The following is a 17,126-nucleotide window of genomic DNA, read 5'->3' on the forward strand; positions in this document are numbered from 1 at the left end:
GTTCGTTAGTCAGTGCTTTCCCAAACAACAATTTTGCAATTAGTTGTTTAATCTATCCATTCGTTATTGCCAAAAATCACCAATCATCGATTTTGATTTCCAATCGTAACCTAGAACGAAGGAAATCAAGGCTCAATATCAACGATTCTTGACCCAACACACGATCGATTCCAACACTATCTTCAAACCCAACGAACGAACATCTGAGTTCGTGAGTTTCAGTTCGTTCTCAAAACATCTCCATCCCAAAATTTGTTCTTCAGCTTTATACATCATCAACCAACAAGCCAACACAAGAATGATTTCATTCCCAAGCATACTACCAACCATCGAACCTGATTTCAACACATGTTCGTCCTTTGCTAGTAAACCCAATTCATCGACACCTGACTTTAAAAATTCAACTCAAACCAAATGTGCTCTAAAGCTTTCCAATCCAAATACGATTCACATTCAAAATCAAACAAACATTCAGAACGACTTTGATCAACAAACGAATCGCATTCCACCGATTAACAAGAAGAAAAAAAATGAGATAATGAGATTGAAAACTTAAGAACAAAGACGCATCAGATGAGTTGCTTGTACGATCTAAATGTACAACTCAGTAAAACGCAAGATGAAGAACGGACACAGTAAGAGTATCAAAATGATTTAATCAATATTGGGCTCCACTTTAAATGAAATCAGATCACGAAAAATATATGGACTCGAATTTTGGATAAATGAATAGTATTCATACTAATTGATTGGGCTTATTGAATAGATGAACAGTAAATTTCGAAATTGAAGCAAAATAAGTTTGATTTTATTTTTGATCTTAAACAAAATTAATTGGATCAACAATAGGGATTGAAACGAAATAGATCCAATGAGGCAAAACGATCAAAAATGAAAAACGTAAAGTATGAATCGAAATCATGGACGTTTTGGAATCCATTTGAGAATTTGAGATACCTTTTTGACGAATCGAGTTCCATTTTCAACGAACGAATCAAATTTAGAAGATCTTGGTTATTTTGTTGGAACGATAAAATCTCCAATTTGAACATTGTACCACCCACTATGTGTGATGTACAACTCATTCTTCGTGTTCTTCGTGTTCTTCAACGATCCAAGAACATATTCAAAAGAACCACCAACACTTTTGGGTTTTGACTTCAAATTTAATATAACATTTGAAGATTGTTGCTTTGGAACCCAAATGTGCTTCACGGATTTCAGATTCACAACAACATTCGACGATTTTTGTGAATAAACCCGCTTGTTCTTCCATTTAATCTTCTTCTTCTTTTTCTTTCTCATCTTTTTTGGATGTTGAAGATTTGATTTCATGAACAAACCCACTTTCCACAACTTCAACATTGTGAATTTGAATCAAATCTTTTGGAGTTTGATACTTGTGAATTTCTTGGATCACCGGCTTCCGATAACGAATCATTCCTTCAAACGAATCATAAGAACACAAAATATCATCAGTTTAAACTCCAATCGAGCAAAAAACTTTTTCATCTTCATGAGAATCAATTTGAACTCCTTTTTCTTGAACTTCAAGAACATCAAGAACATCAAGAACATCAAGAACATCATATTGAACTCCATTGTCTTGAACTTCAACAAACTTAAGAGCAAGAAGATCATTCGGGTATTCAATAAGAGAAATGTATTTCTTATTAAACAAATCTCTTTCTTTTCATTCCTTTTTATTTCCACTACGATTTAACATGTACAATGTGATTTTGATTAAACATTCAATCTCCCCAAGTTTTTGAAAAATTAATCTTCCATGATCATCTTTCAAGCCTCCATAAGAAACCATAGTATCCCATGAAATGAACCGGATTAACAATAACCCATAAAATTTATTTTCATTGACTTTGTATTTGACATCTTCAACGATCACAATCCTAGAATCATAACGCAAGCTCACCATCTTTGATCAATCGATAAGATCTTGGGTTTTTCTAGAGAGAGAAAGTAAAAATCACTTGAATTCTAGTGAAGAAAATCGAATTATGAATAGACTCAAAGATGAATTCGATTTCTATAATCCAAACTCTCTAAATCACGAAGATCAAAGATCAAAAAGAAGAATCACCAAATCAAGAAAGCCATCAAGAATAAATTCTTGATCCAATCAAGAACAACTGCTCTGATACCAATTGTAGTGGTGTTGATTATGATGGCATGTGTGGAATTAGAAAAGTTCTAGTGAATCATCATAGGAATCAAGAACACATGAAGTAAATAAATTTGGGTTTAGCTCTCATTAGTATTGATAGAAATAGTACAAATGGGTCTTGCAATTTCTTTCTCTAAACTAATGCTCTCAAATTGTTCATTACATAAAATGAGTGTCACTCACTTCCTTATAAGGGAAAGACAACTCAGCACACAATACAAGTGGGTAAAGCACAAATACATCCAAGAGTGACTTTGCACCCTAACAGCATGCATGCATTGTCACCTTCCATTTTTCGAAAAAGCTAGCCATAATGAAGACAAAAGTTGTCGCATGCCGCATGATGTTCGTTATCTGACTCATGATTCGGAGTTGGGAGCAATGGTATTTTCTCTCAGGATTTGGCGGCATTATTTATATAGGGTCTGGTGTACTATCTACACAGATCACAAGAGTTTGAGATATCTCATGGATCAGCAGAATATAAATATTTGACATCATAGGTGGCTTGATATAGTTAAGGATTATGACTGCGAGATTATGTATCATCCTGGAAAAGCGAATGTGGTCGCTGATTCTTTGAGCCGCAAGACGGCTAGTTCTTCGATTGAGATTCTATGTATGAGGATATCGATTGATTCTCTTCTTCTTGATCTGATTAAGGAGGCTCAGGCCGAGAGAGTCAAGAAAGAGAACTAGAAACAGGTGAGACATAAGGGTAAGATTGACAGGTTTTTCTAATAACAATCCTGGATTATTGATGGGTTTTAGCCAAAAGAACATCCTATGTGCTCATGCAAAACCCTAATGCTTGGATCTAGGTTTCTCTAATTGTACATGCATTCATCCAAGACTTTCAAAACCCAGATCTAGTAGGTATAATTCGAAATTATCATTAGAAAACAGATCTAGATGATTACCTCTTGTTACTTGCTTGATTCTTCTTGTCTTCGAAGCTTAGAGTCACAAGTGTCACTCCTCTAATGGCTTACAAACACCAATAGCAAAAGAATGATCTTGGAGAGAGGTTGGAGGTTTCTTGAAAATGGCTCTATCACTCTTAGGGTTAGGGTAGCCGATTTCTGTAGCCTAGGGGTCCTATTTATACTGGAGCTGCTAGGGTTTCAGTAAAAAAACCCTAATGAACTGCTTAGGCCTTAAACTATCCAAGGAAGCTTCTGGAATAGGGCCTTAGGGACGAAATTAGAGATGGACATCTCCTAATTTCGTCCATGCCTAGTCCAAGAGGCTCCTCAGCCCAATACTCAACTATCACACATTTGACATTTTAAGTCCCTGATATTAAATTAATATCTTTTAGCCACAGAACTAATTTCTTAATTAATTCTTGTCTAATATTAATTAATTATATAATTTATCCATTAATATATTATTCATATAACATATTAATAAATCATGATAACCTCTTTATTCACAAATCATCCTATCATGTTGCTTTGGTGAAGGCAACCCAAAAGGACCATGCAAAACCGGGTAAAATACTTACCAAATATAGTTACGGGCTTAGACACTAATCCAACAGTCTCCCACTTGGATAAGTCTAGTAACTACAAATGTAAGCACAATCCGATTAGCAATCGTAGCTCTCAAAGACACTGTCAAACTCTGATCTTATTAGTAACCTGTACTTTAGATAAGGGATCGTATAATCCTCTGTTCTAGATATCGTGCGGACAATTACATGGAACATAGTCATACTTATTGTCTACCAGTTAGTTTCTCGATCTCTGATTTATTTGACATAGAATTTAACTGAACACATCAATTCAGTCCTGACTGGGCCCGACACATAAGTCAAATCAAATCATCGATGGGCCCTGATATCGCTTTTACCCTCTTAGGATAAAAGGAACAGATAAATTTCGACTTATATGCATTTACTATCCACTAATCAAATCATACACAACAATTCGTTTTATAACATCGAGTTACTGATGCGTTTACGCATTATCAATGCACAACCAATTAGCAAACAATAAACCATATATCTAGGTTTTAAGACCATATGATATTATCGTCTTGCGATCACTCGTGATAAACTCCATGAAGTGATTCCAGCAAGCGTGGGTTTATTCCAATGCTCAAATCAAGTTCATAAGCACTCATGAACGTTGTAGCAAACTTTTGATATGTATAATACACTTTAGACAATCTACACACCAATTCATGACAGTCTTCATTCATACCTACTTCCAACATATGAACGACTGTGGACGGTTCGAATAATCTTGTTATTCAGGAAGACAAAACATGCAAAATGAAACAATAGGTAAATAATTAACATAAGACAGTAACATTACTAATAAATACTACTCTTTTATTTAATCATCGAATGTTAATTACAATTTATCTATTATACGTTTCTAAACTATCTAATCTAAACTAATATCGTCCTTCAGCCCGATGCTCCTAGCGTGCTGCAAGTGCTTAACCATGCTCGGTCCCTTCGTAAGCGGATCTGTTGGGTTATTCTCTGACGATACCCTCTTCACTATGAGGAGTCCTTCTTCCACCCGATATCAAATAAAGTGATATTTTCTGTCGATATGTCGAGATCTGCCACGATCCCTGGGTTCCTTGGTCAAGGCAACCACTCTTTCATTATCATAGAAACTTTCCATGGGCTCCTTTATGACTGGCACAACTCCAAGGTCTCCAATGAAGTTCTTCAACCATATTGCCTCCTTTGACGCTTCGCTCGCTACAATGTACTCTGATTCGCACGTTGAATCAGCTACGGTCTCTTGCTTGGAACTTTTCCAAGTCACTGCTCCTCCATTTAGGGTAAAGACCCAGCCTGACAACGAACGGTAGTTGTCTCTGTCGGTCTGAAAATTGGCGTCACTGTACCCACGCACTTTTAAGTCATCACTCCCACCGTGGACTAGAAACCATTCCTTGGTCCTCTTTAGGTACTTAAGAATATTCTTGACTGCGGTCCAATCTGCTTTGCCAGGGTTCCCTTGATATCTGCTGACCATGCTCAAAGCGAAGGCCACATCAGGGCGAGTACAAGTCATAGCATACATGATTGAGCCAACCGCGGAAGCATATGGTACTCGTCTCATTTCTGCTATCTCGACTTCGGTACTCGGGCTTTGAGTCTTACTCAACTTGGCATTACTTTGGATTGGTAACTCCCCCTTTTTTGAATTCTCCATACTAAAACGTTTTAGTACCTTGTCCAAGTAATTATTCTGACTAAGTCCTATTAGTCTCTTACTTCTGTTTCTCACTATCCTTATTCCCAAAATATAGGCAGCCTCTCTGAGTTCCTTCATAGCGAAGCACTTCCCGAGCCAGGACCTAACTTCCCGCAGTGTCGGGATGTCGTTTCCTATGAGTAGTATGTCGTCAACATACAATACGAGGAAGCTTACTACACTCCCACTGGCTTTGACATATACACATGATTCATCTTCGCTTCGCAGAAAGCCAAACTCTTTAACTTTCTCATCGAAACAAAGATTCCATCTGCGAGATGCTTGCTTAAGTCCATAAAAGGACTTCTCAAGCTTACACACTCTATTGGGATGCTTCGCATTGACAAAACCCTCTGGTTGAGCCATGTAAACATTCTCAGCCAACTTCCCATTAAGGAAAGCGGTTTTGACATCCATCTGCCATATCTCATAATCATGAAATGCGGCAATGGCTAGCATCACCCTGAAAGACTTTATCTTCGCAACTGGTGAGAAGGTTTCATCATAGTTAACTCTGGGAGTTTGAGTGAAACCCTCCGCGACCAATCGTGCCTTAAATGTGTGCACATTCCCATCCATGTTAGTTTTCTTCTTGAAGATCCACTTGCACCCGACCGTCTTACGTCCTGGTACATGGTCAACCAAATTCCAAACTTGGTTGTCATAGATGGACTGAATCTCGCTGTCCATTGCCTCTTTCCACTTTGCAGACTCCGGGCCTGCCATGGCTTCCTTATAGCTGTTAGGTTCGTCCAGATTCACTAGTGTACTATCACTAATGAACGTATCCCCTTTGGTAGTAATATGAAAACCATAAAAATGGGGTTGAACCCTAACTCTATCGGAACGTCTAAGAGGTAAGGACTCGTCAATCGGTTCAACCGGAGTTTCCTCCTTGGGTTGAGCGCCAGTGTTAGAGGTTCCTTCACCGTTCGACTCTTGAAGCTCTTCAAGATCGATTTGCCTCCCACTGTCCCCTTGGCTTATGAGTTCTTGCTCTCGGAAAACCCTTCTCCTCGTAACGAAGACACCATTGTCACTCGGTCTATAGAAAAGATATCCAAAGGACTTCTATGGGTAGCCGATGAAAATACATCGCTCACTATGAGGTTCAAGCTTGTCGTGAGTCTCTCGTCTTATGAAAGCCTCACGACCCCAAACCTTGATATGTGCTAACGAGGGAGCTTTCCCTGTCCACATCTCGTGAGGTGTTCTGGCAACCTTCTTCATAGGGACTAAGTTAAGGATATGGGCGGCAGTCTCTAAGGCATACCCCCAGAATGAGATAGGTAGCGAAGCACGACTCATCATGGAACGAACCATGTCTAGCAAGGTTCGATTACGCCTCTCAGCTACACCATTCAACTGCGGTGTCCTAGGTGGCGTCAATTGCGAAACTATTTCGCATTCCTTGAGGTAGTCATGGAATTCAAGACTTAGGTACTCTCCTCCTCGATCGGATCGAAGCATCTTGATTTTCCTGCCCAACTGATTCTCCACTTCCAGTTTAAACTCTTTGAACTTTTCAAAGGTTTCTGACTTGTGCCTGATTAAGTAGATATAACCATATCTGCTATAATCATCGGTAAAAGTCACGTAGAAGTGGTTCGCATCCCTTGTGGTGGATCTAAAGGGTCCACATACATCTGTATGTATGAGGTCCAATAAATCCTCACCCCTCGCACAAGTGCCAGTGAAGGGTGACTTGGTCATCTTTCCAAGCAAACAAGATTCGCACACGTCATCGTCCCTAAGGTCGAATGACTCCAACACTCCTTCCTTTTGGAGTTGGGCTATGCGCTTCTTGTTGACATGTCCAAGACGACAATGCCACAAGCATGCTTTATCCAAATCATTGGAAGAATCAACACGCAACACATCATTTCCTAGTTTGTCTACAACGATCACAGTTTCATATATTCCATTACAAGGCATTGCTTCAAAATATAAAACACTATTAAGATAAGCATAAATAGAACCCTTTTCATTATCAAATGAATATCTAAATCCTTGTCTATATAAACCATGAAATGAAATGATGTTTCTTGCCATATCTGGCGAATAGCAACAATTATTTAAATCTAAACCTAATCCATTACTAAGCACTAAGGAATAAACTCCAATCTTGGTGACAGGCGACGATCTTCTGTTTCCCTTGATTAGATTTATTCTTCCATGCTCCACATCCCTATTTCTTCTTAGTCCCTACAAATCAGAACATATGTGAAAACCACATCCTGTGTCAAGAACCCAAGAATTAGCATACGATGAATCATTAGATTTGATTGTGTAAATACCTGCAAAAGATGGCTTGATCTTCCTATCCTTGATGGCCTGTAGATATTCTGGGCAGCTTCTCTTCCAATGCCCTATCTTGTGGCAGTGGTGGCACTCTGCCTCCTTAGGGTTAGAGTTGGGTTTAGCAGAACCAACTTTGGTTCCACTAGAAGAGGTACCATCTTGGGGCTTTCCCTTGTGGTGGCTTTTGAGGGAGCCTTCCTCTTCTTACTCTTCCCTTGTCCTATTGCCAAGACAGGAGCAGCAGCGGGAGTTGAAGTAGATGCAACAAATTTATCTTTGAGGTTGCTCTCAGCAGTCCTCAACAAGCCCTAAAGCTTGATCAAAGAGACCTCTTCCTTGTTCATGTGGTAGGTGACGCGGAACTGGATATAGCAGGAAGGCAAGGACTGAAGGATGATATCAATTGCCAGCTCTTCATCAAATTTCACATTCAACTTTAGCAGGCGATCGACATATCTCTGCATCTTTTGCAGATGAGCAGTAAGGGACTCTCCATTACCCATTTTGGTAGTGATCATCGAAGTGATGATCTCGTACCTTTCCTGCCTAGCGCTTTGGTGGTATCGGTCCAGCAGATCTTGGTGCATCTCGTAGGGGTACATGTCCTCATAGGACTTCTGGAGTTCTGCAGTCATAGTCGCCAGCGTGATGCAATGGACTTTCGTGACATCATGCTCGTGGGCCTCAAAGGCCACGATCTCTTCAGCAGAGGCAGTGTTGATGTCAATCTCCTTCAGCTTCTCATCGAGGACATACTCTTTGTCCTTGTAGTGAGTGACCATTCGAATGTTTCAGATCCAATCATTGAAATTGGACCCGTCAAAGATCACTCTCCCACACAAGTTCATGAGTGAGAACGAGCCAGAGGAGTTTGAACCAGAAGTGTTGTTGTTGACGTTCGACATCTAAAAAAGAGAAGGAACAAAGTTTGATTAGAAATGAATCCCCAATTAAACACCCAAATGAGAAATTAGGGCTAGGAACCAACAACATTATTCACATATTAGAAAAGGGATGCCGTAATCTAACAAGCAAATAATTTGAAGGCAAGTGAATGACGATTCACTAATTCTTCACCATGAAAAACGAAAAAGAGATTAAGTTTTAAATGTATTGAAAAACTCCTAGATCTTTTGAGATTCATTGAACCTTTCAATGGCATGTTTAAATCTCGATATGCCCCTCTAGTTTGTGACTGGGATGCCGAGGATCACAAAGCGGGTGTGAATAACCATGCAAATATACATGGTGCCCTCATTGTTACAGTCACCTATTCGATGTGCCGGTTAACCACACACACTCCATCGAACTATGACAAACAATGAGTCACTCTTTTCCACCTTTGCTTAGAACCCAATTAATGTGCCGGTTAACCACACACACTCTATTAACGTCTTAGCAAGGGTACAAAGTGTAATTTCATGGAATTGCATCAGATTCACTTTTGCCTAAAGTAACTAAGATTGTGAATTTTGTAAAAAAACATTTAGTTACTTTTATAATTCATTATACTTATTAATGAGAAGGTGGTTGCCCTATCCTACCAGTTTGGCTAACGACCCTCCACCAATCAAGGAAGCGGTGGGTGAGAGTGGACACTCATTAAACGGCCATTTTATAGGCCATAACCTTATACTCCCCTTATACATCGGCTTCGTGAATGAGGCCTACTAACGGTAAGACTAGTATTTAAGTTATACACATATATTAATCTTATAATATTATAAAGTATAAGGTTGAATTTTAAAACTTGTAAAATTCTAAGGTTTGAAATTTAAATAGTTCAAATTAAACTTTTAATCACAAAATTTAAATTTCAAAACTTGAGGACAAGTTTTTGAACTCTTCAAAACATAAGGGATCAAATAGTAAATAATTTAAATTAAACAATTAATTTAATGATTATCTGAATTTGACCTAGTCAATTTTACTTGCAAGATAATTCAATAATTAATTCAAATAATCAAATATTATCAAATAAGAAATTTATTATTTAAACAATTGGTAATTATCTTTTGATTTGGTAAGGATAATCATAAAACAATAATAAAATTCAGATTTTATTAGTTAAAAACGATTTAGGTAATTATCCTCAAGCAAAACAGCAAGAAATCCAGAAAATCCCTCTGAGAGACGCTCCGACTCGCCAAGTCCCCTTATGGACTCGTTGAGTTCATCCCACTCGTCGAGCCCACTATGGGACTCGCCGAGTCTGTCATTCGGGGGCAAAAATTCGATTTTAAAGATTGAATGAAGACACAAAGCATCAATACAATAGAAACCAATCAAGGCTCTGATACCACTGATGGGTTTTAGCCAAAAGAACATCCTATGTGTTCATGCAAACCCTAATGCTTGGATCTAGGTTTCTCTAACTGTACATGCATTCATCCAAGACTTTCAAACCCTAGATCTAGTAGGTATAATTCGAAATTATCATTAGAAAACAGATCTAGATGATTAACTCTTGTTACTTGCTTGATTGTTCTTGTCTTCGAAGCTTAGAGTCACAAGTGTCACTCCTCTAATGGCTTACAAACACCAATAGCAAAAGAATGATCTTGGAGAGAGGTTGGAGGCTTCTTGAAAACGGCTCTATCACTCTTAGGGTTAGGGTAGCCGATTTCTGTAGCCTAGGGGTCCTATTTATACTAGAGCTGCTAGGGTTTCAGTCAAAAACCCTAATGAACTGCTTAGGCCTTAAGCTATCCAAAGAAGCTTCTGGAATAGGGCCTTAGGGACGAAATTAGAGATGAACACCTCCTAATTTCGTCCATGCCTAGTCCAAGAGGCTCCTCCGCCCAATACTCAACCATCACACATTTGACAGTTTAAGTCCCTGATATTAAATTCATATCTTTTAGCCACATAACTAATTTCTTAATTAATTCTTGTCTAATATTAATTAATTATATGATTTATCCATTAATATATTATTCATATAACATATTAATAAATCATGATAACCTCTTTATTCACAAATCATCCTATCATGTTGCTTTGGTAAAGGCAACCCAAAAGGACCATGCACAGCCGGGTCAAATACTTACCAAATATAGTTACGGGCTTAGACACTAATCCAACAATTATTGACCCGGTACGGACGGGTTTAGGTGCCAGATTTTGGTGAGGTCAGACAGACTGTTCTGGAAGAGGCGCACAAGTCTAGGTTTTCGATACACCATGGAGCCACCAAGATGTATCGGGATTTGATACTTAGTTACTGGTGGTCGTGCATGAAGAGAGATAGCCTGGTATATCGAGAGGTGCTTGACCTGTCGGATGGTCAAGGCCAAGCACCAGAGGCCGCATGGCAAGTTGCAGCCATTGGAGGTTCACATGTGGAAATGGGAACATATTACTATGGATTTTATCACCAAGTTAGCTCGGACGGCTAATGGATTCGATGTGATATGGGTTATAGTGGACCGTCTGACTAAGATTGCTCACTTTCTAGCCATTCGAAAGAGTTCTTCGGCCGATATTGTTGCCCGGCATGGTATTCTAGTCTCCATTGTATCTGATCGAGATGTTCGGTTCACATCTCGTTTTTTGCAGAAGTTACATGAGGAACTAGGTATGAGGTTGCATCTTAGCACTGCTTATCATCCATAGACTAACAGTTAGGGTGAGCGGACCATTCATAAACTTGAGGACTTGTTGAGAGACTGTGTCATAGGCTTCGGTGGGATTTGGGACTCCTACATTCTCTTAGCTGAGTTTTCTTACAACAACAGTTATCACTCTGGCATTAGCATGCTGCCATTTGAGCTTCTCTATGGGAGGAAGTGGCGTACCCCAGTTTGTTAAGGGGAGATTGGTCATAGAGTCATGCGAAGAACTAAGGTGGTCCTTCAGATGACAAAGCTTATTCAACAGATTAGACAGAGATTACAGACAACTCATAGTCGACATAAGAGTTACGCCTATAAGCGTCGATTTGAGTTGGAGTTCAAGGTTGGCGACATGGTTTTGCTGAAGGTATCACCTTGGAAGGGTGTAATATGATTCAAGAAGAGGGGAAAGCTGGGGCCTCGGTATATTGTGACATTTCAAGTGATTACCAGGGTTGGAAAGGTAGCTTACAGGCTGGATTTCCCTGATGAGCCCAGTCAGATTCACAGCTCCTTCCATGTTTCGCAGCTTCAGAAGTGTGTGGATGATGATTCAGCGATTGTTGCTTTGGATGATGTTCAGGTTGATGATCACCTGAATTACATTGAGAGACCAGTGGCGATCTTGGATCAGAAGACAAAGGCTTTGCGCAACAAGGTGGTATCTTTAGTCAAGGTTCAGTTGCAGCATTGTAAGGATTCTGAATGGACTTGGGAACCCGAGTCAGAGATGTAGGAGCATTACCCTAAGTTGTTCTCAGCAGCGGACTTCAAGGACGAAGTCTAGTTCAAGTGGGGGAGAATTGTAACGTTCAGTCTATGTGAGCAATTGTCAAGTTTAAATTTAAAAGTTTTAGCCTATCTCACGACGTGAGGAATGTTTTTTACATCGTGAAGGGAATAATGAACGAGTGTTACCTTTAGGGCTCTTGACGTGAGCACGTATGGCTCACTACGAGAGGCCAGCCTGGGAGGAAAACCCTAATTTTGTGGGGTTTATTCTATATTTAAAGGAAGTGAGGGCTAGGGTTAGCCCACCCTCAGCCTCCATCACCTCATTGCACTTCCCTTTGAAACCCTAGCATCCATATTTGATCTTGAGCATATTTGTGGTGATTCTAGCCGTGGAGAAGAAGAGGAAGATCATCTAGCCCATCATTTTTGCATTCAAGCCTCATCATCAGCCATTTTGACATCTTCTGGACATTTGTGAGTTTCAAGTTCATTGCTTTATGAATCCATGGGCTTAAATATAGGTTGTTATGCTTAATCCTTCATATTCAAGATGATGTAGTGGTTGGAATCCATAAAGTTGCCAACTTTATGGATCTCCAGTGTCCCTTCAGTAGTATAGTAGATAGATATGGAATATGGTTGAGTTGTATGACTGTTGAATGAGATTTGGTATCATTTCCTTCTTTTGTGCCCTAGTTGGTGTTAGAGACATGCATTCGACATGCATGTCCAAAAACCCATAATTTTTATGATGTTCTGGAGGAAATAAGACACTATGGAGGATTTGGTTGCTTGGCTAAAAAGATATTAAGAGTTTCGTTAACAACTTCTGACCAGAGCATTCGCACGACGTGAGCACATGGATGTCACGATGTGAGGATGGTATTCCTCGACCATTTTGACTTATTAGGTCACGACGTGACCATTAGGGGTCACGACGTGACTAGTGGATTGTGGGACTTTCGAGTGTGGATAGATTTTGACTTTGACTAGGGTTTGACCAAGTTTGACCTAAGGGTATTATGGGTATTTTGAGTTGTATTTAAGACTGGTCATTATTTGATGAATAGGTTACCACTAAGCTGATATTCGGAGCTGTGTCATGTTCAACGATCGTTTTCAGACTAAGAGGTGAGTTTTCGTCGCTGTACTTGTGGGTCAAAGGCACCAAGGCCGGCCCATTGGATTGATATCCTGATATATATATATATATATATATATATATATATATATATATATATATATATATATATATATATATATATATATAGTAATTGATGATATGATGAGTATGTGGTAGATCATTATGATTGTATAATGGCTTCTGATATGCGTTAGGATGGTAGATCTGTAGGATTACCTGTGATTTCTGTCTGTATAATTATATGTCTGTTGGATATGCTTGTTATCTGTTATATGTCGACATGTTATGTTGGGGTTGAGACTACGGATTTGTGTTGTCAGTCAACAGACCGTGGCAATCCAACCGGGAGGTTGTGGGCCAGGGTAATCCGACCGGGAGCTTGTGGACCCAGTACGTGACATGTAGGGCAATCCTACCGGGAGGTTGTGGGCAAGGGTAAGCCAACTGGGAGGTTGTGGACCCAGTACGTGACATGTAGGGCAATCCTACCGGGAGGTTGTGGGCAAGGGTAAGCCAACCGGGAGGTTGTGGACCCATCATGCAGGATTGTATATGTTAAATGTTGTGTGGTGGTATTTTGGGGAAACACACTAAGCTTTGGCTTACAGTTGCAGTTTATTCTTTCAGGTACTTCAAATGGTTGTGGTAAGGTTAAGGCGTGATCGTGCACATCCTTTGGTTTTATATTGTTTAGATTTTGGGAAACTCTGATTACTAAAATAAACTTTTGAAACAATGGTTTTGTAAACATTTCTAGTTATGAGTTGTTTTTGAAAAGTTAAAATTTATTGTGATTTTTGGAATGTTACACTGACCAAGAATCATCTCAATCCAAAACATGTCACTATGTTCCTTACCAAATATATCATACTTCTAATTGTCCACAAGCAACCAGTCTGCGGTAAAACCTTAGAATGTTTTTTGACAGTTCTTAACAACTTTAGTCGCATAAAATTCTAATCCTTTTCTCACAATGACCAAGGCATTTGGAAAATTAGAATAAGTACATATTATAGCATATGTGATCGATCCTCTATCTGAAGCATATAAGACTCGACTCATTATTACATGTACAAGGATTTAATATATGTTCAATTTCTTGTTATATTATTTCCATATAGAATCTTCAATGTTGAAACGTTTCAACATGATATTCATATATGTCTCTGACTAAGTTCTATTAAACTATACAATCTAAAACTTTAGATTCAAAATAAAGTATGAATGCCCTCTCCCTTAAGTCCACTATAGTGAAACATTTCCCAAACTTTGCAATTTGCAAATTAGAGACATTGTTCCCTACGAATAGTATTGTCGACATGCAATACTAGCATAACAATTATGCTCCTACTAGCTTTGACATGTACCTAGAAATCAACTAGACTTATAGCAATTAATACCCTTTTACTTTCTTAAGGAAGTACAAATTTATGTGAAACGATGATTCGATAAGTCTCTAACTTGACTTCTCAAGACTTGATAGACATGCCTCTCGAAAAATTGAAACAATTCCTTGTCATTCCTCATAATTCGAAATATGGAGAGGGATGTCGTAATCATATTGTGAATTTGAGAATGTAACTAACACAACCAATATCTATATTAATCTTTATCAGATCTTTAAAATTTATTAGCGAAAGTATTTCCTCATAATCTATTTCATGAATTAGAGCAAAACCTTTACCACTTAGATTTCAAGGTGTATATGTTCCTATCATGTGGATCTTTCATTTCCAACCTACAGTCATAAGACTAGGTTTAGGACAAACCAAATTCAAACTTAGTTTTCCTTCATGGTCCGAACTTCACTATTCTTAATTTTTTTTTCTTTTTGGCAGCTCAAGGCCTACTAGTGCTTCCGTGTCATTAGCAACTCATCCGTATTGGTCAGTGTACCTTCACTGACCAACATGTTTTACTTTAACACTAAAATGAAAACATAGAAATCAAAATCATTACCAAATTTAACTAGAAGTGCACAGGAATAAGAATATGTCAACTGAAACACAACAGGTTTTCAACCTCAGGTCGTGTGCTAGTGATAACTAAAAGGTTTATTGTCGGTTGACTCTTAAAACTCTCAAGATGAATATGACTCCCACTGACTTCTTGACATACGAGTTTTCTCTCAAGGAACATTCCTTTAACAAGATAAACAAATATTCAAAAGTTTTTGTAGATTCCTAACAAGAAAACACTTCATTTAATTGATCTCATTTTATCCTTTGTTTATCGATCAACGAAAACATCACAACTCCAATTCTAAATGTACTAGAGTAAGAAAAGCATTATTACTCCACATATTATTAGGTGTTATCAACCTTCTTAGATTGAAATGAGTTCCAAGATATGACTTATAGTTACTAGAGCACAACTCTAAAACTTGATTGGAACGAAACATGACTCATCTATGATCGAACCATTTCAAACAATGTTCGATTCCTCTTCTTAGTCATACAATTGCACTAACATGTTCTTTGAGGATCAATTGTGATACAATTCCACAATTACTAAGATGATTGTAAAACAGGATACCAAAGTACTCTCATTTCCTTTTAGATTGGAGAATATTTTATCTTTCTGTCGAATAGATTCTTCTATTCATTTTGCTACTCTTTGAACCCTTTCAAAAGTATTAACATTATGTTTAATCTTATAAACATAATCATATATACTGAAACATCAGTAAATTATGATGAATAGAGTTATCGTCCCTTGTGGTGGATCTGAATGGTCTATATCAATATATTATAGATCAATCAATCCTTCACTTGTTTCACATAAACATGTGAACAATGAGTTAGTCATAATATTTGAATGAACAAGATTCTCTTGCATCATGCAATTCGAATTGTATGACTCCAAGTTTCTGTTCAACTGAAACTTGGTGATGAGATTTCTTTTCACTTGTCAATTATGATAGTACCACAAGCCATATCATAAAAATCAAATCCACAATTAATATTGATATTACTAGAAACATGATTAAAACATTCATTAATTCAATTGCACGGATAAATAAAATAAGGAAATCATATAAACCAAAACTTTACCTTTTATTGATTAAAAATAAAATTGGAACTCGGCCTTGCATGAAAAATTAAAAACTATGTTTCTAGAAATATCTGAAGAGTAATAACAATCTATTAAATTATCCTAACTCCTTAGTAGTAGCTCTAAATTCGGACCATCGAACCATGCGACAAAAGTCCATTTCCCACAATCAGATTTCGCTCACTTTTGCTTAAGCTTCCTTCTTTCTTTTAGATCCTACAATACCATCAAAATGTGATCATCACATCATGTATTAAGAGTCTATGAATAGTAACTTATGATGGAGTTAGATAATGGATGTACCTGAAGGAGAGTAACATGAATTGACTTTAACATCTTCAAGATCCTTTAGGGATTTTGGGCAGCTTTGCTTCTAATGTCCCTTCAATTGGCAGTAGAAACAAATGGACTTATTGGGATCAACATTGGGAATGTTCTTAGAATCAAACTTGTGCTTCCAATTGGTAGTAGAATCAAACGATTTGACCTTGGCTGATCCCTTTTGATTGGGAAGAGAACCTTTTCTTGATCACAAATGTTACCACTGTCAATGTCCATGGAAACCTTGGGATCTGACCCTATAAGCATTTCTACTTCAGCAACTATCAACATCTCGGTCTGATCAGTTAGGGTCACATCGAGATTCCTCATATGAAAGTTCTCAACGAACTGACCATATGAATTAGGAGGTGAGATAAGAACCAAATCAATGGCTTGCTCCTTCGGGAATATGACACCCATTTTTTCTAATTTATCAATGTACAATTTCATTTTTCAGAACATGCACATACACATAATTTCCATCTTCATGTTTACATGCCAATAGGGCTTGAGTAGTTTCATATCTTTCAACTTGAGGAAAAGGTGACGTT

The 17,126-nt window shown here is 38.1% G+C and overlaps 1 protein-coding gene across 1 annotated transcript; it reads left to right on the top strand.

The window, feature by feature from the left end:
- Positions 1–11,538: 11,538 nt before the first annotated feature.
- Positions 11,539–12,057, top strand: LOC145164089 (uncharacterized). Its single transcript, XM_079082815.1, has 2 exons — positions 11,539–11,688; positions 11,785–12,057. Exons 1-2 carry the CDS (start codon positions 11,539–11,541, stop codon positions 12,055–12,057), a joined length of 423 nt encoding a protein of 140 aa, XP_078938941.1.
- Positions 12,058–17,126: the final 5,069 nt, after the last annotated feature.

The sequence above is a fragment of the Lactuca virosa genome, chromosome 3 (assembly GCF_052849685.1).
Source record: "Lactuca virosa cultivar CGN04683 chromosome 3, Lactuca_virosa_CGN04683_v6, whole genome shotgun sequence".
In the NCBI taxonomy this organism is placed as follows: Eukaryota; Viridiplantae; Streptophyta; class Magnoliopsida; order Asterales; family Asteraceae; genus Lactuca; species Lactuca virosa.

What these genes read in the sequence shown, in the direction of transcription:
- LOC145164089 (XM_079082815.1), top strand. Translation starts at nt 11,539, where the DNA reads ATGCGAAGAACTAAGGTGGTCCTTCAGATGACAAAGCTTATTCAACAG. An exon ending in GCGACATGGTTTTGCTGAAG is followed by an intron (nt 11,689 to 11,784) that starts GTATCACCTTGG and finishes AGGGTTGGAAAG; the next exon opens with GTAGCTTACAGGCTGGATTT.